Here is a 24338-nt window from a genome sequence, read left to right on the forward strand (position 1 = left end):
AGTTATTGTGGGTAGGGTTTTTTATTTAGGGCAATTTAAATGATTCCACTATGGATGTAGAACATATATTTGCTTTCAATTCCCACACATTGATCTCTCACCCCTTCTGCGTTAGTCATTTCAGCACCTTACAGAACATACTGCATAGATTGTCTCATCCCCAACATAGGTGAGTCTTCAGAAATACTCTAGGATATTTTATTACATTCCACTTGAGGTGACAAGTACTCTTTGAATGTTTATACATATGCTCCAGGAGTGGAGGTGGGGTGCTTTAATTAGAGCGGCCGTAATTAAAGCGCCCAGAGCATCTCGTGTATCAGCATCCCTGCTCTTCAAAATGGTGATGGGGGCACTTTATCTAACGAGCTTTGGATAAACTGGCCCTGTCGCCTATTTGAAGCATGGGGATGCTAATACATGAGATGCGGGAGGCTGCTGGAGTGCGGTAATTGCTACGCTTCAGCAGACCCGATTAATCGAGTCTGCTCCGACACGCAGGAATTCCAGCAAGTTGAAGCCACCTCCCTGCTCCTGTACAGGTACCCCTTATTTTTGAGCAGTATTTAAATTCAGTGTTCTATTAAAAACAACACAAATGGGATCAATGCAAATGTTTCATTCTGGCAAATAGGGGTATAGAGGAAATAACATTTTAAAACTCTTCTCATGTTTTGCCTTCTCAAATCTTAAGAGTTGAAAAATGGATTTTTCAACTTTGTTTAATATTTTGGCTGCCGTGTGCTCACAGTCCGTTGGGCAGGAAGCTGAGTAGCGTCATCAGGTTCTGTGTTTATCAGAATTGGTGCAGCGCTTGTGTCCAGTGTCTAAGGGAATGTACTTTAAAAATATGATGGAATGCAGTAAACAATGCCATTTAATCTCAAAGTTGCCTTACCCGTTTGGTTTCCCAACTGTCAATTCTCAAAAGACTGTCTCTCGTCTCCTTCCTGTTTGTGCTTTCCCCAGTCTGTGATGCGGGGTCTTGGTGCTCTTTTTTGCTGTTATTTATGGGAGGGTCAATCTGCCCTTTGCTTAAGTAGGTTAGATGAAAGTAAAAACTGTAATTAACAGGAGGCCAATCTTGAAGAGATGATGAGGTTACAGTGAAAAAATAAAATCACTTTGGCAAACTTTTTTAAAGTCGTTACCTGTGGGCACTTTACCTTGCAGACCACTTCAAAGGCTAGGACTACAGTCCTGCTTCTTAATATGATGTGTCTAACATCTATGTGTGTCTTTAAATATTTCCCAAAGATGTAATAAGACTTAAAGGATAGGGTTGGTTCTGTGTTCATGCCAGCTGCTCTCATAAAATGTTACCGTTTTGAATTAACTTTCTCACCATGTTCTTTTGCCTCGGTTTATCAGGAGAAATAGAAGCACCCCTTGTGACTTCACTTCGGCTGCTTAGTAAGAAGATGTCTGTGAAGTAGCATGTTCATGCTCTTATAGCTTGGAAGTCTTGTACTATAGTCCATATCAAGTATTTATTACTTGGGACCTGAACTCATTATAATGCATTGCTAATATTTTAGAGAGCTAGAATGTACAAAGATAACAGCGTCCTCATTCAAAAGCGCTCTCTGTCTCTATGCCCTTGTACCTCCTGTGTGAAGTGCAGCCAGTTAGATTACATGCTCTCTTTTTTCAGTTAATATTATCAGGAAGGCAACAGGTTAATGTTGTTTCATTAATTTCCCCACTGTAAAGTTAAAACAGAAAGGCTAAAGGGGTAGAAAAGAGGTTACTGAAATTGAAATGGCAGCCGTATTATTGCTTTGAGCCCAGAGTTAATTTCTAAGCAGAATGAGAATTGAGAAGCTAGAAGTAGTGCAGCGAGCAGGGACCTGGGTTCTGGTCCTGGATCTTCTGCTTGTCTTGCCGTATGATCATCACCAGTCATTTCACCTGTCTGTTCCCATTTCCCTTCCTACCTTTTGCCTGTGATGTCCATTTAGATTTTAAGCCTTCTAAGGACAGAGTTGTGTCTTTCTATGTGTGCCAACATAGCTGAGTACAATAGCACCCTCACTTCACTTGGGGTTTCTAGATGTCACCTAATAATAATAATAATAGAAATCTCCTTATTAAGCAAAACAAACGTCAAGTGCATCTGTTTTCTTCCTTGGATTTTGTGGCGATTTTCTGTTGGTCTCATTTTCAGGGTCTGATAAATTGGAGAGTGCAAAGAAAATTTTGATTGATTGGGAGTCCGATTTTGTTCACATGGGGAATGGAAAAGGATAAAAGAAACAAGCGTTTAGTGTGGGGACTTGAAGGAGTGAAGTGGGTGGATGGAAGAAGATCTTCAAGGCAACAATGAAGCCAGGCATTGAGTTATAGATTAACTGGAAGAAGTGGAAGAAAGGCAAGGTTTGATGCTAGAATATAGAAAACTGTCTGAAAAGTACTTGTCTGAAAAGTATAGACCAGTTGATTTGCCTGCATCAGTATTCTTTTTTGAAACAGTGTATGTTCAATATAGACAACAGCTCAGGGAAGGAGCTCATTTCTTTGTTTATCATGTAGAGAAAACAATTACTGTTGGAAGAAATGGTCAGATCAATAAGATAAAAAAAAAATTAAGAAGATAAATGCTGCTTGCACTGATTAAAAATAATCTGCCAGTGCTAAATATCCCCTGCAGGAGGTTGCTGCTCAAATTCCGCTTTGCTGTGTTGCATTATGAGGAAATTGTACATGCAGGGACATACTGCATTTGCAACATATTGCATTTTCAACACAGATATGTTCAAATCCTGAAACAATTTTTCATTGCCTTAGTACTATTTGCTGTCAAGCCCCCAAACAGGCCTGCAAAACTAATGTGGTAGTTGGGGTCATTACCTTGCCAGTTTTCATTTAACATATTTTACCCTGGGTCAAGCTAGTTGCTGGCTGTTTTCTTTGGTATAGAGTACAACTTGTCATCGCTTCCTCCAGTTTCTCCCTTGCTGTTCTGAGTGATATGTGTAGTTTTAAAAGTTTCCACCTCACTGCAGTGATACAACTCTTTAGTCTGATACAGAGTGACAGTTTACCTGGCTTCTATAGAGTCTAGCTTAACATGGTGAGATACAGGCAGGCTGAAAGTACGGAGAGAGCAGATGCGGGGTTGTAGCTGTGTTGGTCTAAGGACATAGGCAGACAAGGTTCCTTGGGTGAATTTGATATCTTTTATTAGACCAACCCAAATGGTTGGAGAATAGTTATTAAGCAAGCTTTTGGGTTCAAAAACCCTTTGTCAGGCTAAGGAAGCTGCAGCAGTGGGTGTGTGCTCTTCCTGGATAGAATGAAAAGTAAAGAAGCCAGGGGCTGGGCTGGGCTGGGCTGGGCAGTCAGTTGCCAGGCAGATTATAATGAGTCAAAAATCCAATGTCTGTGTTTAGTCCATGATCTCTAGTATCCAGCAGGTTGATGAAATGGAGCTCATAGGCTCGTCTCTGGGATGTTGTGTAAGTTTCCCTTGAGGATCAGGACTGAGAGATTGGAGAGAGAGTGGGCCTCCTGTGAGAAATGTGTCCCCACCGGTAATTGGGTATTTCTGTCTTTGATGGATTTCCGGTGTGCGTTCATTCTGGTGCGCAGTTGTTGTTTGGTCTCTCCTACATATTTTCCATCAGGGCATTTGGTGCATTGGATGAGATGTATTACATTTCTGGAGGTGCAGCTGTAAGATCCTGGGATGCTGATGGCTATGTTGTGGGGTGTAGTAATAGTGGGGGTGGTGGAGATGTGTTGGCAGTGATGTGTTGGCAGATGGGCATTGATTGCTAAAAACTGACTTTTTAAATAATGGAATGAGCAGGAAGGCACATAGGGCATTTTTACACGTGCTCTGGGATGCGGCATCAGGCACTTTAATTAGTGAGCCACACTAATTAAAAGTGCCCGTGTATCATGCGTATCAGCATCCCCACACTGAAAAATGGGAGCGGGGCACTTTGAACTAAAGTTCATCAAACATGTTTTAGTTCAAAGTGCTCCACCGCCATGTTTTCAGTGCAGGGACGCTGATACACATGACACGCAAGGCTGCCAGAGCGCATCGGTTTTCATGCTCCAGCTAGGACGTGCTAGATTTCGAGCATGTCGGAATAAGCTCCCCGCATGTCTGTGGAAACCCATAATGTCGAAGGTATTTAATAAGGTGGCTGGCAGGTTACTATTCTAATTGCTCCATTTTCAGTTCTGAGCAATGACTGGAGTCCTTTGGGTTAGTGAGTTTTTGAGGCCATGTTCACTTGTGATCTATGTAATTTTTACTTTTAACAGAGAAGCTCCATTTCTCCTTCCCACAGCAGCTCAGCATTGTGGGTGAAAACTAGTCTTGTTTTGGTGTGTGATAGCCATAAAGTCTTCTACTATACACACTGGGAGCTACACAATGATAATAGAACTGTATCAACGAATGATTGGCGTTGAAGGTCATTTGTGCATTAAATTTAAAAGCAGCTTTCTTATACATTTCCTTCTCCTGCCCACCTTCTTCCCCCCTCCCCAGTCCCTCCATCCCTTTGGCAAAGTCACTCTATTTTGTTGAAGGTTTTATTTTCTGCTGAAAATGCAGGAAATTCAGACAACCCTTTGGAAGCTCCCCAAAGCTAATACAAATGAGATACATATGCTTCTCTTGAAGTAACTAAAAATAAAGTAAATGATTTGAAACTAGTTAACTGTATAAATTCCCCTCCAAAAAGGAAAGGGAAGTTTACATAGGAGAACTGTAATTGTGGATGCTGTTAAATTGTTATCAAGGGGAAATTCCCCTAAGTGCCTGCTTGTCTATTGGATATCAAATAGCACTCTGACACTAGAATTTGCAGTTCTTGTATTAGAAGTAGGTATGGAAGAACCAGCTGTATCCTCTTCCACAGTGCCTGTCTCGAATACAGAGGGGACACAAGTTGGAGCCTGGAAGGGGGCTGGGGAGAGCAGAGCTGGGAAAGGGAATGGAAAAGGGGAGACTGGCCGAGGAACACAGTAGAGATGGATTGCCTTCCTTGATTTCTGGTGTCTGGCACTACAGTAGCCCTAAAATAATAGTTGCAAAGAAAGTCATGTGTGGCACCTACGCACGGAGATAGAGCATGCTTGATTCCTTCTCTGGAGAGACGGTGCCTGTGTAGCACCATCAGTACTGAAGAGATTGCTCAGCTCAGATGGAGTCGCGAGAACTGAATGGCCAAACTCTAGCCTACTGAGCAAGTGTGAACGACACCATCTCTAGAGTCTCTCAACTTGGACAAGTTTGGATGACTTGGCATCCAAAGACAAGTTTGGCAGGAATCACAAAAAGCAGGCAGCATGCCTACTCACTCTCCTGTCTACATGTCAACAGCAGAGTGCTAAAACAGCCTAATGGAGTATTTGTAAGAAATGCATTGCCTCTTAATGAGGTTCTCTAAAACAGCTCAACTTTTTCTGCCAGAAGTTTCCAGAATAATTCAACATGAAGCAGACACCTGCCATGGGAAATTTCAGCCCAAACAAGCATTAATGATTTAACATTAGAGTTACTGTATGCTTTCTTTAGATATTCATGCATGTAAATAGGCCTTTGGCCCTCTGTAGTAAAGAACTCGATAACCTTTCTCTCAGCATTGTACACACATCAGGTTCAAGCCATTTTGTATAGCTGCTGTGATCTGTCGTATATCAATGTAACTTAAGGGCCAAGGCTGGTAGCTTCAAGCGCTTGGACAAAATTTTTCTCACCAGCTGCCAGTAGAGATAAAAATTAGGAGCTATTACTTTCTGACAGACCCTTGTAAAACTAACTGCAATTAAGTCAGTGGTTTTCAATGTTTTTTTTTAATGTGTAGACCCCTAAAAATTTTTGCATGGAGGTGTGGACCCCTTTGAATTGTAAGTGTGGGTATTCACATACTTTTGATTGATAATAGTCATCTGTTGTGATCCCCTTAAACATTTTTGTGGATTCCCAGGGGTCCATGGACCACAGGTTGTAAGCAACTACATTTTTAATGCCAGTAGTTTGGTTCCAGAAATTCTTATCAGATTAACATGTGGAAATGAGTAGATTGCACACTGTAGCTTTTGAATTGTGGGGCAGTGATGATTGCATATCATTCTCCTTTTGCTTGAGGACTCAAGTTTGGAGCATCCTTGATAATGCCAGTATTGGCAGCCAACCTCACAAAAGCAGCCTTAAATTCATTTCCAAGGAAAGGGACTTTTTGTAGTTTGTTTAGAGCTTTAGCATCTATTCTCTGTTCTCAGCTGATTCATGGACTGTGCGCGTGGTCTTGTAAAGAGCTGGAATGTGCCTCACTCTGAGAGAGGTGTCTGGGGACTGGTAATGTTAAACATTTGAAGAAAAGCCACACTGAATTGAAATAAATCTGGCTTTTTTTTGCTTGTATTCAAATGTCAGGGCATCCAGTTACAGGCAACATTCACAACATTTGTAAAAGGTTAGAGTTATGTCAACTATAATAAATTGAGAATGCTGTTTCCACTTAATTTTTTTTGGTCAGTGTATCTCTTGTATTTTTACTCTCTGCTTCCTTACATATCATGGAGACTGTTTCATTTTCTTTCATTAATGTCTCTGGGTTAAGATTTCAGTACAGTGTGCCTCAGAGTTTCATAAGGAAGTCATGTGAATCCATATGAGACTCATACTAAGATCTGTCTCTGGCACTTCTTTTTTTCCTTGCATCCTCTCCCAGTTTTGTTAGTTTTGTCCTGTTCCTTTTTATGCTTTGTCTATTCTTTTGTTAAGCTCACTGTTTTAATTCTTTCTGCAAATCATCTTTTTGTTCTGTTGACATGTTTCCTTCTTTCAGGGAGAAACGTTTTTGTGATGTGATCATTTTACTACTCCTTTTTGGTGGCATGAATACGACACCTTTTGGGTGTTATATTTGTAGTGGGCAGAAACGCAGAGTCTCACCTGAGAAAGTCAGCCCCACAGTCAGCTGTGAGTCATCAGCTTAGCAAAACATGGATATGCTGTTTCACTGGGGAAAGGCATTTCTCTTTTTATAGCATCATAAGGTTGGGACCTCCAGTCATACCACCTCCAAAGATGTAGGATTTGCTGTTCCTAAACCATCCCAGACTGATGCCTCTTCTCGAAAACCTCCAGCAAAAGAGATTCCACAACTTCCTTCAAAAGCTTGTTCCATTTTCCCAGTTAGGAATTTTTTCCTAAGGTTTAATCTAAGTCTGCTTTATTGTAGTTTGCCTTTGCATAAAGGAAGAACAGTTTTTCTCCCTCTTCATTGTGGCAAACTTTCAAATGCCATATGGACTCAAGTATAAGATGGGGTTTTTCCCCACAGTTAGCACAAGGGGGAAAAGCCCCTGGTTTTATTATCACATACAAAGAAATATCACTAAATGCACTATCATTAAATTGCTGCCAAAAGCAGCATGTGCTCAGCAGTGAAAACTATTAAATTAATTAAATGTGGCCAATACTGAGCATGACTATGAAACATGGGGCCCACACTGAGCACACATGCTGATGGGAAACTACTACAAGAATAAGTTAGCACAGCCCATGTGGGTAAGACATATGGTAGTGCCCATTAATCACAGTCCCCCTCACTGCTAACTCTTTCAAGTCATGGTGTGCCATGACATTTCATACCCAGAATCCCTCTGTCAGCCTCTCTCTCAGCCTGGCACATATGGTTAATGTTGCCCTGCCCTCCATGAGGCGAAGCTAGACCAGGTTTCCCTGCACCTCATCTTCATATAGGTTTTTGAAGCATCCCAGGACTTGTGACAAGAATATAGGTTCCAGCACACAGATCCTTTGTGGGGTATCTGGAGTACACACACATACTATGAAGTGCTGAGCTATGGGATCACCATGGCTTGAAATGCTGTTGACTCTGGTGGGGTCCAGCCCAGTGAATGATGTGATAAATCATGAGCCTTTGGCTTTGAACTAATATCATTGCTGCTTGGTCTTAGCCCAAAGGCCAAGAAAGACTCAGGCTATCTAAACCCCAAGGCCTCCAGACATGGGGCTTGCACATAGGATGCCAGCCTGGATTTGGGGAGTATCTGGGAAGGAGGATACTTGCCCAGGGGTAAAGCCACACAGACTTGGCAATTGAGCTGTGCTCTGTTGAATTTTGGAACTTGAGTATTGGGCTTTGCTCAATTGAATATGGAATTGTTTTGGCCCTTGAAATGAAAAAAGAAGCTTGGGCTACATATAAGTAGGTACCAAAGTACTGCTCAAAAGTATGTTTATGGAGTACCTGTGCTAAAACTCGCAGCAGTTTCAAAAAAAGGTAACATGCATCAGTCCTCGTGGATAAACTAAATGCATGGGTACTGTATGTACATTGCTACAGCCATGTTTAATTTCAAGGTCATTGTTTTCAAGTTTGCTCTTCACTTCCATGTGCTCAAGGAGAGCAGTAAGAAGAAGGGGAAGGGGCTGCTAGGGGAAAAGTTGTGGGGAAGCAGAGAGCAAAGGGCTACTTCACCCCCCAGATTTATGTTCCCTGCTGTAGCAGTGGGAGGGGGACCAATTCAAAGCAAGCCTCCAATAATTATATTCTATACATGGAAAATTATAACAAATGTATAAATTTTCCATATACAGAATCTAATTATGAGGGGGTCATCTTATAATCAGGGTCATCTTCTATTTGAGTAAATATGGTAATTGAAAACTGCTATCATGTTCTTCCTTAATCTCCCTTTACTTCAGAACATACCTACAGCTGACATTCCAGCCCCTTCATCTCTGTCTCTTGCTTGTGGATCCTCTCTAGCTTCCTTCTATCCTTCTTAAAATGTAGTAGTGCAGACTGGACACAGTAGTGGATCTCAGGCCAGCCAGAGTCAAGAAGAGCAGTGCTGTCATCATTCAGATCTTGCAGCCAGTGCTTCTGTTACTAGACAGTAGTGCCTTGAAGTAGTATATACGTGTCTATGTAAGAGCTTAGTAGTTAGAGGAGCATGCATATATTTGTACTTGTATGTTATAGTAGGTGTACATATAGCACAGTTAAAGTGGGCGTCGACAGAAGAGAGAGGCTGGTTTATTGGATACTTCTGATTAACAGTAAGTTTACAAAAAAAAAATCACATGATTAGTTTGAGCATTTCATACATTTTTCTGCTATCCACTACTGACTTCCCATTGTCTATCACCATTGGGTTTTCATATCAGTAATGAAAATACTTCATATATCTTTCTCAATTCTGGTTGTTAGAAAAATAAAATACACATTTACGCCAATCTTACTTAGTAGTTTCTAGGGTAGAGTAAGATGCAATTGTTCGTTCCCCAGTTGTAAAATAAACGCTGAGGAACATTTCCTATGTTGAATTATTAGAGTCTGTCTGTACTGCAGAGTTTACTTTAGTGATTGGCCCTTGAGTGTGAAAACCTACATGGCTTAGTTTAGGTGTTGAGTACCGACTGAACAGCTAAAATTGGGTGTATCCACCTCACCCATATCCATTCATGTGGGGACTTGCACATTCACGGGAGGTCTAGGGATGCTGCGATCACGCTCTGTTGTTCTTAACACTGCGGTAAGCTGAACTGCTCTGTAATTTCTTCCCTGTGAATTGTGGGAGAATTTCTGTTCTGGGAATACAGAGGGAATTATGGGAAGCCATTAGAGGACTTAAGCAATTTAGCCCACATTTCCATTGCAAAGCAGACCGGCTAAGAGCAGCACTTGAGCTTTAGCCCGTCTCCCCCAGATGGTATGTTGAAAGCTGTAGGAAACTGGGGTGAGAGGTTTGTGTGTGTGGGTGGGAAAGTTACAGGTAACACCTGAGTTGACTTTAAAGAATGAATGCATCTTTATGGGCTGCAGAAGGTAACAAAAAATAAAAATGTCTTGACACTGTGGAAAAAAATGGTTTCCTATAAATTTCCTGCATTCTTAAAACAACACCCCACTCTCACATAACATTTCTGAAGCCTTGTACAAGTTTAATGCTTAGCTTGGAATGTAGATTAATCAAGTTAGCATCTCCTTATATAAGGGAGTGTATACTCTCATAAATAACTGAAATCCTGATTTTATGTGACTCTAAAATATCCTGTGTGATTTAAGAAAGTATGAAAGGAACCAAGAAACAAAGCAATTTGTCTTGGTTCCTGTTGACTGCTGGATAGATTGGAGTAGTAGGAATTTTTTTAAAAAGCACACTGCAAAATATGCCTGGATCAGCATTGGGGGACGCTTTATTCCTCAAAACTGGGCTTTGGAATCATTAAAATTTAGAAGCTGGGGATTTTCTAGCACTCTCCTAGTATTTTTAAGGAAATTTTGATCTGATTATAAAACCAAAACTCATCAGTTAACATTCTGGATAGAATATTCAAACCATTAGGTACTTAGGAACAAAAACATTAGGCACGTAACTAAATGCGACCAAGATTTCAAAGGCATTGAGCACTTGTTTCTCCCACTGATGGTAAATAAGAGCTACTTTTATTTAGATGTCTACAGTGGATCTAAGCAGCCTAACCTTTGACACTCAGGCTTATATATTTAGGGCCTGTATTAATGCTGTGCTAAGCAATTACACAAGCAGTTCACTCCTAATAATTATGCCACAACTGGTGATTTAAGAAACAGCACTAGACGGAGTGACTCTTAGCACCCAAGCATTGCATTGAATTCTCTGAAATGCAGTGCCTGAAATGTTGTGCTGGAATTTCTAAAACATTGCATTTAAGAAATAAGAAGAGCAGCAGTGATTTAGGATGAACAGAGACTTGGACATATGTCAAACCATTGCACCGGCATTTGTATCTTTTCTGAATGCTTATGTAACCAGCTTCAGTGTTTGTACAGTTGCCATCTGATTTCTGCATGTTGGTCTTGTGCTTTGTGTGCGGTTGTCTCTGTTTTCATTCTGTTCTCTAGGCGACTCTCTCACTTACTTGCTCTCTTTCAGCATAAGAGGAACAAGTGACTCAGAGCAACATCAGGATTAGAGGAGCACAAGGCTTACCTTTTAGACATTTCTGCATATTACTGCCCAAATTGCAGCATGGCCATAGCCAAGAATGGAGCTGCACACATATATATGTATATATAAAGCAAATATTTGCCAAGCTAGTTATCACTGTTAGTTCCTGTCCTGAAAAGAAAGAGAAATGTTGTTACCTAAAGTTACCATTATGTGGGCTCTGGCAAATGTTGACAGCAAGTTCTAGGGTGTCAACGTTTTAGAAATTCTCCCACTTCCAGTATCCAAATTCCTGTTACAAACAGATATGAAGCAACTATTGTTCCTTCTTCAACCGTTGCACATTCCATCAGTGATGGAGGGAGTAATTTCTTTATGCTTAATATTGTTTCAAAATAAAATCCAACAATATTTCTGATCCTTTGATATGAAAGGCCTGGCATAAATCTAACGTGTCTTCTATTTTGGCAGTACAAGCAAGGGTCATGGTCTTGATGAGACATTGCTGATACGGGTCTTGTAATGAGTAAATAGCACTCAAATAGTTTTAGAAAAAATTGAATGCTGAAGAACTTGAAAAATTGGTGAATTATACTCCAGCTGGGAAGAGCTGTGAAAGTCTCATTAGTGTCAACTATTGTCTCTTGTTTGGATTCATCATTACTATGAAAAAGCTTAGATAATTTTGCTTCCACTTGTTGTCCTGGATGTATGCGCTCTGCATTTTAGGTGTGTTAAAACTGGTTCAAAAGTTATTACAAATGATGATAAACTTTTCTCTTAAACTATGAAATGTTTTTATAACCTTGTTTATATCTGTCCTGACGCCACGTCTCGATGCAGAGGTGCCTTAGTTCGATAGTGGTGATGCAAAGCAACAAAAGAGCAATATTTTATCATCTCTGACAGCATTTCTCCATTCTCTCATCCACACGCTGTCCTTGGCTTTCAGCTTTTTTTTTTTTTTATCTCTGTTTGGAAGCTTAAGATTTAAACTACTTTGAAAACTGTGAACAGAAATTACAGGAGGCTTTACAAGCAGAATATGTGAAGTAATGGATGTATTAGCCCTATGTTTATTAAATATGCAGAATGAGCTTTCTGAGTGAATGCTGTCCTGTATATAGTAATCTGCAGGAAGAAATCTGAAGTATGACAGATTAATTATTTCATCCCAACATGAACATAGTTGGCGAAAATAAAATGAGGTAAAGAGCTGGGATTTCATTTATAAAATAATAAAATATCCCTAGGTGTTAATGACAAGTTACACTGTGGATCTTTTAGATATTTGATGCTGTTTGCTTAGCAGCATTTTTTTTTCAGGAAATGTCATGCTACTATATATAGATATATTAGAGACATCTTTTTGTTTAAACTAGCTTTTATTTCCTCTTTTTAATGGGAGCATTTTTTATTAGAAAGACTTAATATGGCCAGATAGATGTGTCTGGTCATGTTGCAGGTAATAGAACAGATTTGTTTTTCTTATAAAGATGATGTCTGTCCATGTTGAATCCTAGTGTTGGTGTGGGGCTAAGGCAGAGGTGGGTAAAATACAGCTTGCAGGCTGGGTTCAGCCTGCCAGGTGATTTCATCTGGCCTGCGGGCGCCCACTAATTTATTGTACCCCACTCAGCCCATGTGCCTGGCTCCCACCCTTGTGCATGGGAGGGCTCCAGCCCAAACAGCATGCACAGCTTCCACTGCTGCAGCTGCTGGGGGACCTGCTTGGCTTCCCTGGCCTCCAGCGACTGCTCTTCCGTCCCTGCTGCAGCACTTGCTCCGGGCAGCAGGTAGGGAAGCAGGGTGGGGGGAAGGGAAGCTGCAGATGGGTGGGAGCATGGGGCTTGGGTGGGTGGGAGCACAAAGCCCAGGGCCCATGCCCGGGGGGGTGGCAGGAGTACAGAGCTTGGGTGGATAGGGTGTGGGGAGGTGGCGCGTGGAGACCCTCCACACACACTCCCCTCCCCCCATGGCATACATCCCTTTCCAGGAAGCAGGGGGTAGGGCTCCCCATCACTTCCAGTGGAGTCCCATGAGCTGCACATGGCAGTAGGGAGTGGGGCTAGGCCACCAGCTCCATTGCACGGGGGTTTCCCCCAGTGGTGCACAAATACCGGAAGCTGGATGTGTGTCGCGGGGAGCCCCATGCAATAGAGGTGGGTCGGCCTGACTCCACTCCTTGCTACCACATGCAGCTCCCGAAACAGGGTGGAGCCATGCATTGCTGGGCAGCAGCGCTTGCGTAGGCCACGAGATGTACCATTTAACCTAGAGCATGAAGGTTGGAGAGCACTCTCAAAAGCAATCTTCTTTGTCAGTCATCTGCGTTCTAGCTGTGGGAGCCTGGAGTGCTCCTCTTTACCATAAGGACAGTAACATTTGGAGGATAAGTGTGTTCTTGTCCAGACAATCAGCCTGCTTGTTTGTTTCTTTTTCTCCTTCATATTCTTAATTTTATTCCTTACTGACATCTTTCCTGCCCTCCAACACACTTCTTTTTTTTTTTTTTTAAATATGATGAACAGAAAATATAATGCAGTGTACTTGGAATAAACTGCTTGTACCTGCACCAGCTCTTAGGAGTGATGGTCACAAAACCGTAGTGAATTTAGCTCTCTGCAGTATCTGTAGGTAAAACATTTTGGAGCCAGGAACATGCACAATTTGTGTTCGTTTCTTGGTTTTGAACACGTTGTTAAGTAGAATCCTGGAGTCTGTTGGAATTCTGTTGCAGATCTGGATTTTATTACAAAAATGCATGTATTAAGACACATCTACTCACAGCAATTCAGAGGGTATATATATACAGACAAGAATTCAAGATTTGTTCACCACTGATCAGACATCAGCCAGATGAAAGCTCTATCAGTAATGATACCTGTGCAGTGTCTTTACTACCTAATATATTTTAGAATGGAAAAAAGCATGCTGATCTCTCTCTTTTTTTTTCCTTTCTTAAAGGCACAGGATCTGAATGTGATTGAAGAAGTGATCCGAATGATGCTTGAGATTATCAACTCCTGCCTGGCCAACTCTCTCCATCACAATCCCAATTTGGTATATGCACTGCTTTACAAGAGGGATCTCTTTGAGCAGTTTCGAACTCACCCTTCCTTCCAAGATGTAATGCAAAATATAGACCTGGTAAGTAATAGTTTCAATTAATTGGTTACAAGGAGTCTCCTGAGAACCTTCTTAACTCTCTGGGATTTTGAGAGGTGTTAAATGCTGATCGTTGATACTCCTTTCCTTTGCTAGGTATTTTTAGAGTCTATTAACATTGAGCTACCCAATCTTTACTATGAGGATAGGAAGGAGTGGAAATTCTGGGAGCCCCCCCACTCTTCTCCCCACCCTCATTTCTTGGGGCTTCAGGAAAACCAGGCTATAATCTGTCCGTATTTGACAGAATCCATGGGATCTGGGGACCTCGCTGATAAGGAATTTCCCAAGCTGTTGAATCCTTCTCTGCTCCTCTTTATTCTACCCCTCTGCAGGGACCCACCACAAGAGCTTGCTTTCTCTCTCAAAGCAGCAAGGATCTTAGCCAGTAACTTTTCTGTTTTCCCACCATTATTAGACTATTAAGAGCTGAAGGAGAGTTTCTTAGGCATCTTAGGAGCAGACAAGCAGCTGCCCGCCTCCCTAAAGCCTCTCTATACTTGCACTGCTTTTGCCTACAAGAGCATTAGCCTCCAGCATTCTGGACCTCTTCAGGGGAACCATTAAAAAGAATATAACCAAAAATTTTAGAGGCAGCTTCTATTGCTTTTTTGTGGGGAGGGATCCACCTGTGCCATTCTTGGGAAAACCCATATTGGTTATTATTGAACATGAATTTGATAGTCTGTGCAGGGAGCCATGTCAGTCCCTCATCTGAGGCTCCGCTTAGACAGGCTACTATGATACTGAGGACTTGTAAAATGTGGAATTAGGGAGGAATGGGAATCGATTATTAAGCAGTTTCTGTGAAATATAGTCTTGACTTCTAATGTTCATATATGAAGGACTTGAGTGCAGTTCTCTGCTAGAAAATCTCTCTCATACCTTTAAATCTGTTCAATATTTTGATCTCCACCACTTGATATACTCACAGTAATTCAAATGGAATAGTTTTATTTTTTTTTACCATCTCTTCCTGCCATAGTTCACTGCCAAACAGTTAGACTTACTGAAATAGGTGTTTTGTAGACTAGTCCCACTAATTGAGATAATATACTGGTATTTTTATGTTAGCATCCATATTTTAGGAAGTTTGGTGTTAATTCACTGCATTTAAAGTCCATCATTCTTTCAATTTGTGGAAATAGAAGTGGGTATAGAGGAATCAAATAATACTCAAGGGTGTTTAGAGACCTGGTTAGGGATTTTTAAAATATATTTACATTTTGTGGGAGAGCTTGCAAACATGCTTATAAAAATGAGGCCAGAGGCAGTGTTATAGGAAGCAGGTGTGGCTTCCCCAGCTCAGTCTCTGCTGTTTAACTTCAGTCTCGCACTGCAGCATTCGAGGTATTCTGCGTTTGTGCCATGTTCTATCTGCTGCATAATGTGGAAAATGCATGCGACTGTCTAGCTTGAACTACAATGATGTGAGGGTTTTTTTCTCATTTACCCCATATCAAAACTGCTGCAAAATTGCTCTTCTCGTGGAAAACAAAATTAAAACCAGAAGTTTTTTGCAACAAAATTTGTTTTCATTTTTTCCTTTCAGTTTTAATTCATCCTCTTTTATTTTATAGCTGAGAGACTTCTGTGTACCAAAATATTTTCCTCCACTTCCTCCTTTGTTAATTGTGCTGTGCTGATATCCAGGCTACATACCCCTCATTAGTTGATCCTTTGACATTTGAGATTGCAGCTCAGAAGAGATGCTCTAAAATTGTTGAAGCAGCTCTTGTATAACAAGAGGCATTATAAATACAGCTTTTGAAATATCCCATGTGAAGGCACAGCAGTTCCAGGAACTCCCTTTGACTTCAGCGGGGCCTCTCTTCATAGAAGAGGGATTCCAAGATCGGACTCCTAGCAATCAAGACATCAAAGCCAAAATATTATAAGGCAGTACTTTAACTTTGCCATGTTAAGAGCACTAGATTCAAGCTGTTGGAGATTTAATACACTGGATTTCTTACTGCAGTGGATACCTAAATTTTCATTCAGTGTTATTAAAAATCTATTTGTGTGCCTGTCTGTCTGTTTGGTTTGGATGCCATAGAATTTTGAAAAGACTCCAGATGATCCAAAGTTGTAGTGCAAGGTGAATACATAGCTAGTTGGATTATCATGTTCAATGAGTAGTAACCAATGGTTCAGTGTTTAGTTGGGAGGAGGTATCAAGTGGGGGTTACAGCAAACCATAAGCTGAATGTGAGCCCACAGTGTGCTCTTGTTGCAAAAGAGTTCAACAGCATCCTGGGTTGTATTAACAGGAGTGTTCCCAAAACAAGGGATGTGATTCTTCTGCTGTATTCAGCACTGCTGAGGCTTCACCTGGAATACTTCAAGAAGGATGTGGACACTTCGAAGAGCCCTGCATAGAGCAGCAAAAATGATTAGGGGCCTGGGAAACATGACTTGTAAGGAAAGGTTGCAAGAACTAGGATTATTTAGTCTGTAGAGGGAAGACTGAGGGGGGATTTGATAACAGCCTTTTGATACCTGAAGGGCTATGACACACAAGATGGAGAGGGGCTTTTCTCTCTGGCTATAGGAGACAGGACTAGGAGCAATAGCCTCAAGCTGCAGGCGAGAAAATTTAGGTTGGAAATGAAGAGGAACTTTCTGGCTGTGAGTGTGGTCAAGCATTGGAACAGGCTGCCTAGACAGCTTGTGGAATTTCCAGCCTTGGAAATTTTCAAGAGCAGATTAGACAGACGCTTGGCTGGGATGGTCTCTAGTTAGGGATTATCCTGCCTTGAGCAGAGAGCTGGACTAGATGATCCTGTGAGCCTTTCCAGCCTTATTTTCCTATGACCCTATAAGCAAAACATCCTGCATTCTTAGCTGAATTGGCTTAATCTCGATCCCTGTTTTTTCCCTCTCCCCCCCCACCCCGTTTTCCCATCTCCATTCTCACGTTCCATTTCACCAGTCATCAAATATCTTTAGAGGGTCTGAACTGAAAATGCCCTTAGGCCTTTAGCGGCTACTGCGTGCAAATGATGCTGATGGCATGCAGAGATGGCCAGGGCCAGGTGGTTTGCATTCATTCTTCTCTATATTGCTTGAAGAGGACCGTGGTACCATGAAAGTAGACAGTGATAGTTTGGCAAACTAACCAGCTGTCATAGTGCCCAGTGTGAGAGGTAGCTTGTGTGTTTGTAAGGTCTGCGACAGTAAATCATTGACAGAGCCAGGAATAGAGCGGAGGTATTGTTGCCTGACTCACTGTTGCCCACCTAGACACTGTATGTTGAAGACAGAGGTGTTCTTCGCTTTGTAACAGATGATGTGTAGTTTTTTTTTTAACAGCTTAAACAACCACAACCCCTCTGCCCAGGAGCGGGGGCAGGAGCCATGAATATTGAGATACAGCAGAGTGCCAGACAGGCTCTGAAGACTTTGAACTATTTAAAGCTTTCCATTGGACTGTCTTGAATTTTTAAATAACATCTTAGTTAGAAAAGCAAGGATGTCAATTTTTTTTATTTTGAAAATGTACCTGTCACCAGCTGTCAGCTCTCCTGACTGAATAAATTATTGGATTTAACTTCCTCCCCAAAGATGCGCTTGGCCCCCAGTTCATCCCACTTCCATCCTCAGAAGGGTTAGAATCAGTATTTGCCTTTTGCAGCTCCCCACTACCACAGCACATGGACCACTTCTGCCCACATCCTAGAGCTAGCGAGTGGTAAATTGTATTAACACCACTTACAGATGTAAAAACAGAGGTTAAATAAAAGTACTCTTGTAGAAGGGCATGTCTGTACGGTCTCCCTCCTGACTCCAGGACCACCCCCCACCAAGAAAATAAGCCCTACTCACTTGCACCCACTTGTGTGCAGAATAGACCAGTAATTAGGCAGAGCAAACCCTGAGTTAGAGCCTGACCAAGTTCCTGGTGCTTGGACAATGCCTTCTACATTTAACTGGGAAAATTCTTCAGTGTAACAGGACACCCATAGGATGTGCTCCCTGTAGTGTACGGGTGAGTCCAGAAACTGTGATAGCACAAACCCAGGCATAGACCCAGGGATGCTCAGAGCCAGGCTAAGCTAATTCACGTGCTCAGACCTTAGTTGTTGGTTAACTGTGCAGTGCAGCCGCAGCCTTACGTAACTAAGAACTTGGACTCCCTGTTTGAAGCATGAAAGTTATTTTTTAGAGGTAATGCTGAAATACTGAGGTGTAACCTCTGCATTTGAGGCAGACCTGGCAGTGTTTATTGGTGACCACTGACAGACTATTTCCCAACATAAATTGCAAGCTTCTTTTGTTTATTCCCTTCTCTACATTTTTTATAAATAAGCTAAAAATCACCCTTGCCATCTGACTGGGAGCATATGGGTATGCTTAACATGCTAGAAGGGAGACTGAAGTCAAAATACCTTCTGGTTCCTATTAATTTACTTTTCATTTTAGAAAGTAATCTTAATATGATATTGTGCATCTTGTTTGCCTAAATGGGATATTCTCCATCTGGTTTATTTAGCAAAGAATGGTAGGATTTCTGTTCTGGCTGACTACCAACTCCCTTCCTTCCCCTACTGCCCCCATATGTGCAGCCTACCTGCCTGTATTTCAGGGATGATCAAGAGCCTCATATGTCCCAGGAGTTTGGTAGAGGTTCCTAGCTGGTAGTTGAAAGACTGGAGTTATACTGTGAATGGCGTGGAGGGTCCCTAGCTTGTTTATTTCATGTTTCTTACAACTTCTTTGAGAAGCGGGTCCCTGGGATGTGCAACTCAGCAGACAGCTCTGGGAGCTGCTAGACCTTTGTTTCTCAGGTACGCTACGAGAGACCGGGAGGTCAGCAGCTGTAGAGAATCAGACCCAGGTCCACTGTGATGCCTGCGAGAGTTAAATCCCCTGTGGGGGTCTCAAGGCCCCCATCACCTTCTCCAGTTAGACTTATTTATTAAGAGATGTGGCTTTAATATGACAGCTCCTTTTTTCAGACCTGTTGTTTACAGGACTTGGCCTGATCATGATCATTGCTCTTTTACCTCTCATCAAGAGTGGAAATATAAAGGTTATGTTGAATACCAAGCACTGTAAATGGTTTGAGGGGTTACTTTTATTTGGTTAGAAATGTTGGGGTGGGGTACGTTTCCAAGACTATCCAAAAAAATATTGCAGTCCTGTTAATTGAGAGCCTAGTTAAAAATTCTCAATGAAAGGTTTTTTATGATGATACACCTTCCTTGGAGTTTGTGACACTTTCCCCAATGTGACTGAATAATCTCTCATGAAAGGGGGATGTGGAGTCCCTTGGGAGATTCACAGAATTTCTGGTGAAGCTACTGTTCATTCGAATGTGAAGGCAGGAGAGTTTGGCCTTACTTAAAGGTTGATGATGACCCTTTTGCATAGCTCTCATCAACCTCTGAAACCAGTTTCAGTAGAGCTAGATGTGAGTCAGGCTCTGCATGACCTATCCTGGCAGGCCAGATGGTGCTAGCAGCAGTCACCATACTATACCTAAGTGTCCCCCTGAGGAATCTGCTTAAATGAAGTGCTGATCCTAGGTGTGTTATTGTGAGAAGTTTATTTTCTTCCCCTTTGATTTCCTTGTGGATTTGGCACATTCACTGTTGGTGAGTACTGCTGCAAATATAAAATAGCAAACCTCAGAGTATACAAGTGTCTTTCTGTTTTCATTGCTATAACAAGGAAAGTCCAGGGTTTTTGGTTTTTTTTAATTCATTGCCAAGGTGATTTTCCTCTTTCACAGAGCTAACCTTGAAAATTGTGGGCAAGAGAGAGACAGCAGTGAATCCAGCGATTGCTTTTAGCTACAAGGGAGATAACTAAGAGTTGTCACATTGCTGGTTGGGCAGGTGGCACTGTGAGGTGCTCACAGGCTATGTAGCATTTCAGCTAAAACCAAAAGAGGATTCAGGCTGAGAAAAAAAAAATTATATTGACTAAAATTTGGTTTTGGGATTTGCTTATTTTTTATATAATAAAATGTATATACATTTATATATGTGTCAAATGTTTTATCAGTATAAATAATGTTTCTTTCTTTCAAACTGTCAAAGGACTCGAGCATGATAGAGAGGCAGACAGCCATTCTGCCTAATCTTCTATAACATAAAAATCACTAAATCAGCTTTATCGTAGATCATACTATCACCTTGATGACAGTTTTTCTTCCCTGTGCAAGAGAATGTTAATTTATTGCTCATGAAAAGAAGGAATTTAAGATGCATCTCTGTTGGGATATTAAAACTGTTAATGGCTCCCCCTAGAGAAATGCATTTTCTGTAACAAGGGCCAGATGCATTTATACCTGGGTCCTGATTTACACCTGGGTAAAAAAAATTCAGTTCTTGTTAAGGGTTGGGCCAAATACTGAACTAGCAACCTGTTACAATGGCCTAGTTTCCTCATGTAGACAGGGCCTTTGTCGGTGTGTATTGGTTTGGCTTTAAATGTTTCAGAGGGATCAGTGTGGGGTGCCCATGATCAACCATGCAGTTATTTACCAGACCTGTTGGCCAGATGCTTGGAGCAAACAGTGATTTCCAAGAAATTAAAATGGATGATATATTCGTTGAACATAAAATTCTTCAGGACGTGCTTACTGAGCTTCTGTTGTTATCCATCTCCAAATGTAATAAAATGTGTGTTTAACCTCGGGTTCTAAAATAGCCCTTGATAAAAATTGAAGCCTTTTCAGATTCACATGTCCAAATTGCATTTTTTTACAGGATTAGTTTCTTTTAAGTGGGCAAGAAGATGAAATCTGTTAATTTTGAGGATTTATTTAAATGCAACTAAATTATTTAATGAGTGGAAAATAGTTCAGAATCCTTCATTGGAAAATCCTTTGTTTTTCATGACTAGCTCAGACATCTGAGCATGATTGTTCTGCTAGACTGAATTATTTGCATAGGGTTTTCCCGTGTATTTTGCTTTTTTTTCTTAAAAAATTGTGGTAATACTCATCTAGTTTTTATTTGGCCTAATAAATTATATAAAAAATTGGTCATCTTTGATTTCACTAGAAAAGGAATTGGAGAGAAAAGTCACTTTAGCTTTTGCTCAATTTTATTACATTTCTGTGACAATATATTAGGTGCCTTTCTACTGTCTCCCATGCATATACTTCCCTTTTTGTCTTAAGCCCATGGTTTGCTTGTGGAATTCTGATACCATATTTACTCTAAAATGACCCTGCGTTTAAGACAACCCCCCAGTTATTGGACTGTAGACATGGAAAATGTATACATTTGTTTTAATTTTCCACGTGTAGAATCTAGTTGTGGGAGGGCCCTCTTAAATGTCTCTCTCCCACCACTCCCACAGGCAGAGTAGTGGCAGGGAAAGCGGCGGCTGAGGGGCAGGCAGCTTACCCCACACCCCTTGTCACTTGTTCCCCATTGCCTGCCCCTCCCCGCCACTCCCCCCATCACTGCCTTCCCCCTCCTACCACTTGTACCCCTCTTGTGCCTGCCCTCTTTGTAGCTAGCTGGTTGCTCTGTCTCTGCTGGGGACATGGAGCACCCAGCTGAGCCAAGCAGTAGCAGCAGCTCTGGCTTGAGCCTCCAGCCCATCAGGGTTAGGGCTGGAGCCACAGCAGCACCCCCACTGTTCTGCATGTCCCTCTCCTGTGCTCTTCCTGCTCATACATCCCTTTCCCTGTGCTTTCTCTGCACTGCATGCTCCTTCCCTGCACCCCTTCCCTATGCTACTCTCACTCAACGCTCCACTTCCCCCATGCTCTGTGCATCCCTTACCCCATGCCCTTTCCCTGCTTTCCCCTTGAATCGCACACCCCTTCCCCTGTGCTTCTCAATTCCACTGTACGCCCTTTCCCCTGCACTCCCCACTGCACTGCATACCCACCCCTTCCCTGTACTCCCCTCACTCCGTGCTCCCCTTCCTCCTGCACTACACTTCCCTCCTCTTGTACATGCATCCCTTCTCCCCCTTTCCTATTCTCTCCCACACATCCCCTACCTGCTACAAGAGCCACCTTGGCCTTGTCCAGAGCCACAGGAGCTGCTTGCTTGGCCTACACTCGGTTCTAAGATGAGAGGGTTTTTTCCACCCCCAGTCCTAGTTTCAGGGGGGAAACCTCATATTCTAGTAATACAGTATTTGGGTTAAAAATTGAATTATTCAAATATTCCATTTAATTTCTAATACATAACATTCTGTACATATTTAAAACTGAAAATCTAAATAAGTATATATGAAACACCACACCAAACAGGGACCACCCAGTGTTCTTCATGCTTTTGACGTTCATTAAAAACCCTGAAAAGGCAACAGCAGTTCTTCCTTCTACCTTTTCTCGGTGGTAAAATGCCTTAAAAGTATTTTCTTTTCTTCTAGATGGACAAAGCATTCTCATTATAATTGATCTTTTACAGTAGCTTTTACATTGCCATTGCCAGGTGGATAATTTTTCTAATGCCAAGCAGATGCACAATGCACTGTCAAGAATTCTCTTGCTGGCTGCTTTAATTACTGTTGCTTTTAACTGAGGGGAGAGGCAGGGAATATTATGCTCTAACTGTCTAGATAGCTACCCAAAATATCTGAAGTTTTAGACATGGGAGGAAAAATGACTAGCTTAAAAATGAAATCTCTAAAGAGCACTTAGCTACCCTGCTTTAGTTATAGTGATAGAAAAAGCTGTTTCAAAGTCAGTTTTGTGTCACATTTTTTTCATTCCATTCCTTTTTTTTAACTTAAGTTTTACCATTTGTATAAATTACTTTGTTACACTTCTTTATGCATGTAAACTTTTAAAATGTTTTTCTTTTACCCATATGGCCTATTTTTGGTCCTGGCCTATAATGTTTGCTAGTGAAATGGTTTATATTATTCACTTGTGTTCTCAATAAAATTATCCTAAAAGGGGAGGAGAGAGATGTAATCACATTTTGACCACAGGAGATATTCTACTGGTGAGGTCCCCACACCTTAAAGAGACATCAAGTCCCACTTCTCTGAACATTTTTAATTTAATATCCTCCAGGTAACCACTAAGGGGTTAGAAAAGACATTAGAGACATATATAGGATACATTAAAAGATTATTGAGATCATGAGGTCAAATATTCATAAGTTAAGAAATGCTGAAATTAAGATTGCCTTAGGTCAGTCCATTGTACATATACAGCTTGTGATACAGTCTGCAATGACTTATGACATGCTGTTCTTTCCACATTCTGTACACAAGATGGACTACACTCACTGAATGAGCAACTATTCTCATTGCTCAGCATGTGGGTGCCAGCAGTAGTAGGTTGTCATCCCCCTCTGTGGACCATCACAAGTCAGGGGTGAGCTTTGTGGATAAGAGCTGAACTCAGGTGAACATCGAGACTCAGGAACTATACATTCCTTTCCTCCCCAAATGACTGTCAAGGGAAAGACCCTGGGAATAGTCAAGCACTTCCCGTACCTCAGTAGCCACCCCTCCCATAGAGTGAACTTTGAGAAGAAACAGCACAGAATCTGATGCACAAGTGCCTCCTTTGGGAAATTGCTTTGGTGTCTCTGTATTGACTGTCTTCTCCAGAAAGATACCAAGATCTAGGTCTACAATGCAGTCGTCATCTCCACTCCCCTGTACATATGTGAAACATGGGTGTCCTACCACTGTCATCTCAAGAACCTGGAGAGGTATCACAGATGATGCCTCCAGAAAATCCTCTACATTAAATGGGAAGATCTCTACACAAACGCCAGCATCATCGCTAAAGCCAGTGTTATCAGCATTGAGTCTGTGTTCCTCAAGCACCAACTTGGCTGGACCAGTCGTTGTGTGCAGATGTCTAACTCTCAGCTCCCAAACCAAATACTCTGCTCCCAACTTAGTAATGGACTGAGATTTTGCAGTAGCCAGAGGAAAACTACAAGGACACATTGAAGGCATACCTCAAGAAAATAGATGCTGACATCAGGAGTTGGGAGGAGCTGGCTGCTGACTGACTCGAGTGGCACTGGAACCTCAACCAAGTGGCAGCCCATTTCAAGGTAAAGCATCTTGCCCTTGAAGCAGAGACGAGAGAGCGGAGGAAGGAAAAGGAGAGGGATCCCGTCTACAGCCTGCTCTCTCCTGTGGAGAGGTTGGTAACTTCTGTGGGCAGATATGTGACTCAAGGTTTGGATTCTCAAGCCACTTGAAGACCCGTCAGTGAACTGTGATAGAGATCATCCTTGAATCAAGGGCTTGCTGACAACTAGGATCTGAAGACAGCGTGTTCTCTTTGG

General features: G+C 41.7%; 1 protein-coding gene across 1 annotated transcript in view; it reads left to right on the top strand.

The window, feature by feature from the left end:
- The window catches only part of DYM (dymeclin), a 374678-nt gene that overhangs the window by 296272 nt on the left and 54068 nt on the right, over nt 1-24338 (top strand). The window contains exon 16 of the mRNA XM_006259049.4: nt 13903-14085. Coding sequence (XP_006259111.1) covers nt 13903-14085 — 183 coding nt within the window. The remainder of the gene's footprint in view (nt 1-13902; nt 14086-24338) is intronic.

Source organism: Alligator mississippiensis, chromosome 3, assembly GCF_030867095.1.
Source record: "Alligator mississippiensis isolate rAllMis1 chromosome 3, rAllMis1, whole genome shotgun sequence".
NCBI classification, from domain to species: Eukaryota; Metazoa; Chordata; order Crocodylia; family Alligatoridae; genus Alligator; species Alligator mississippiensis.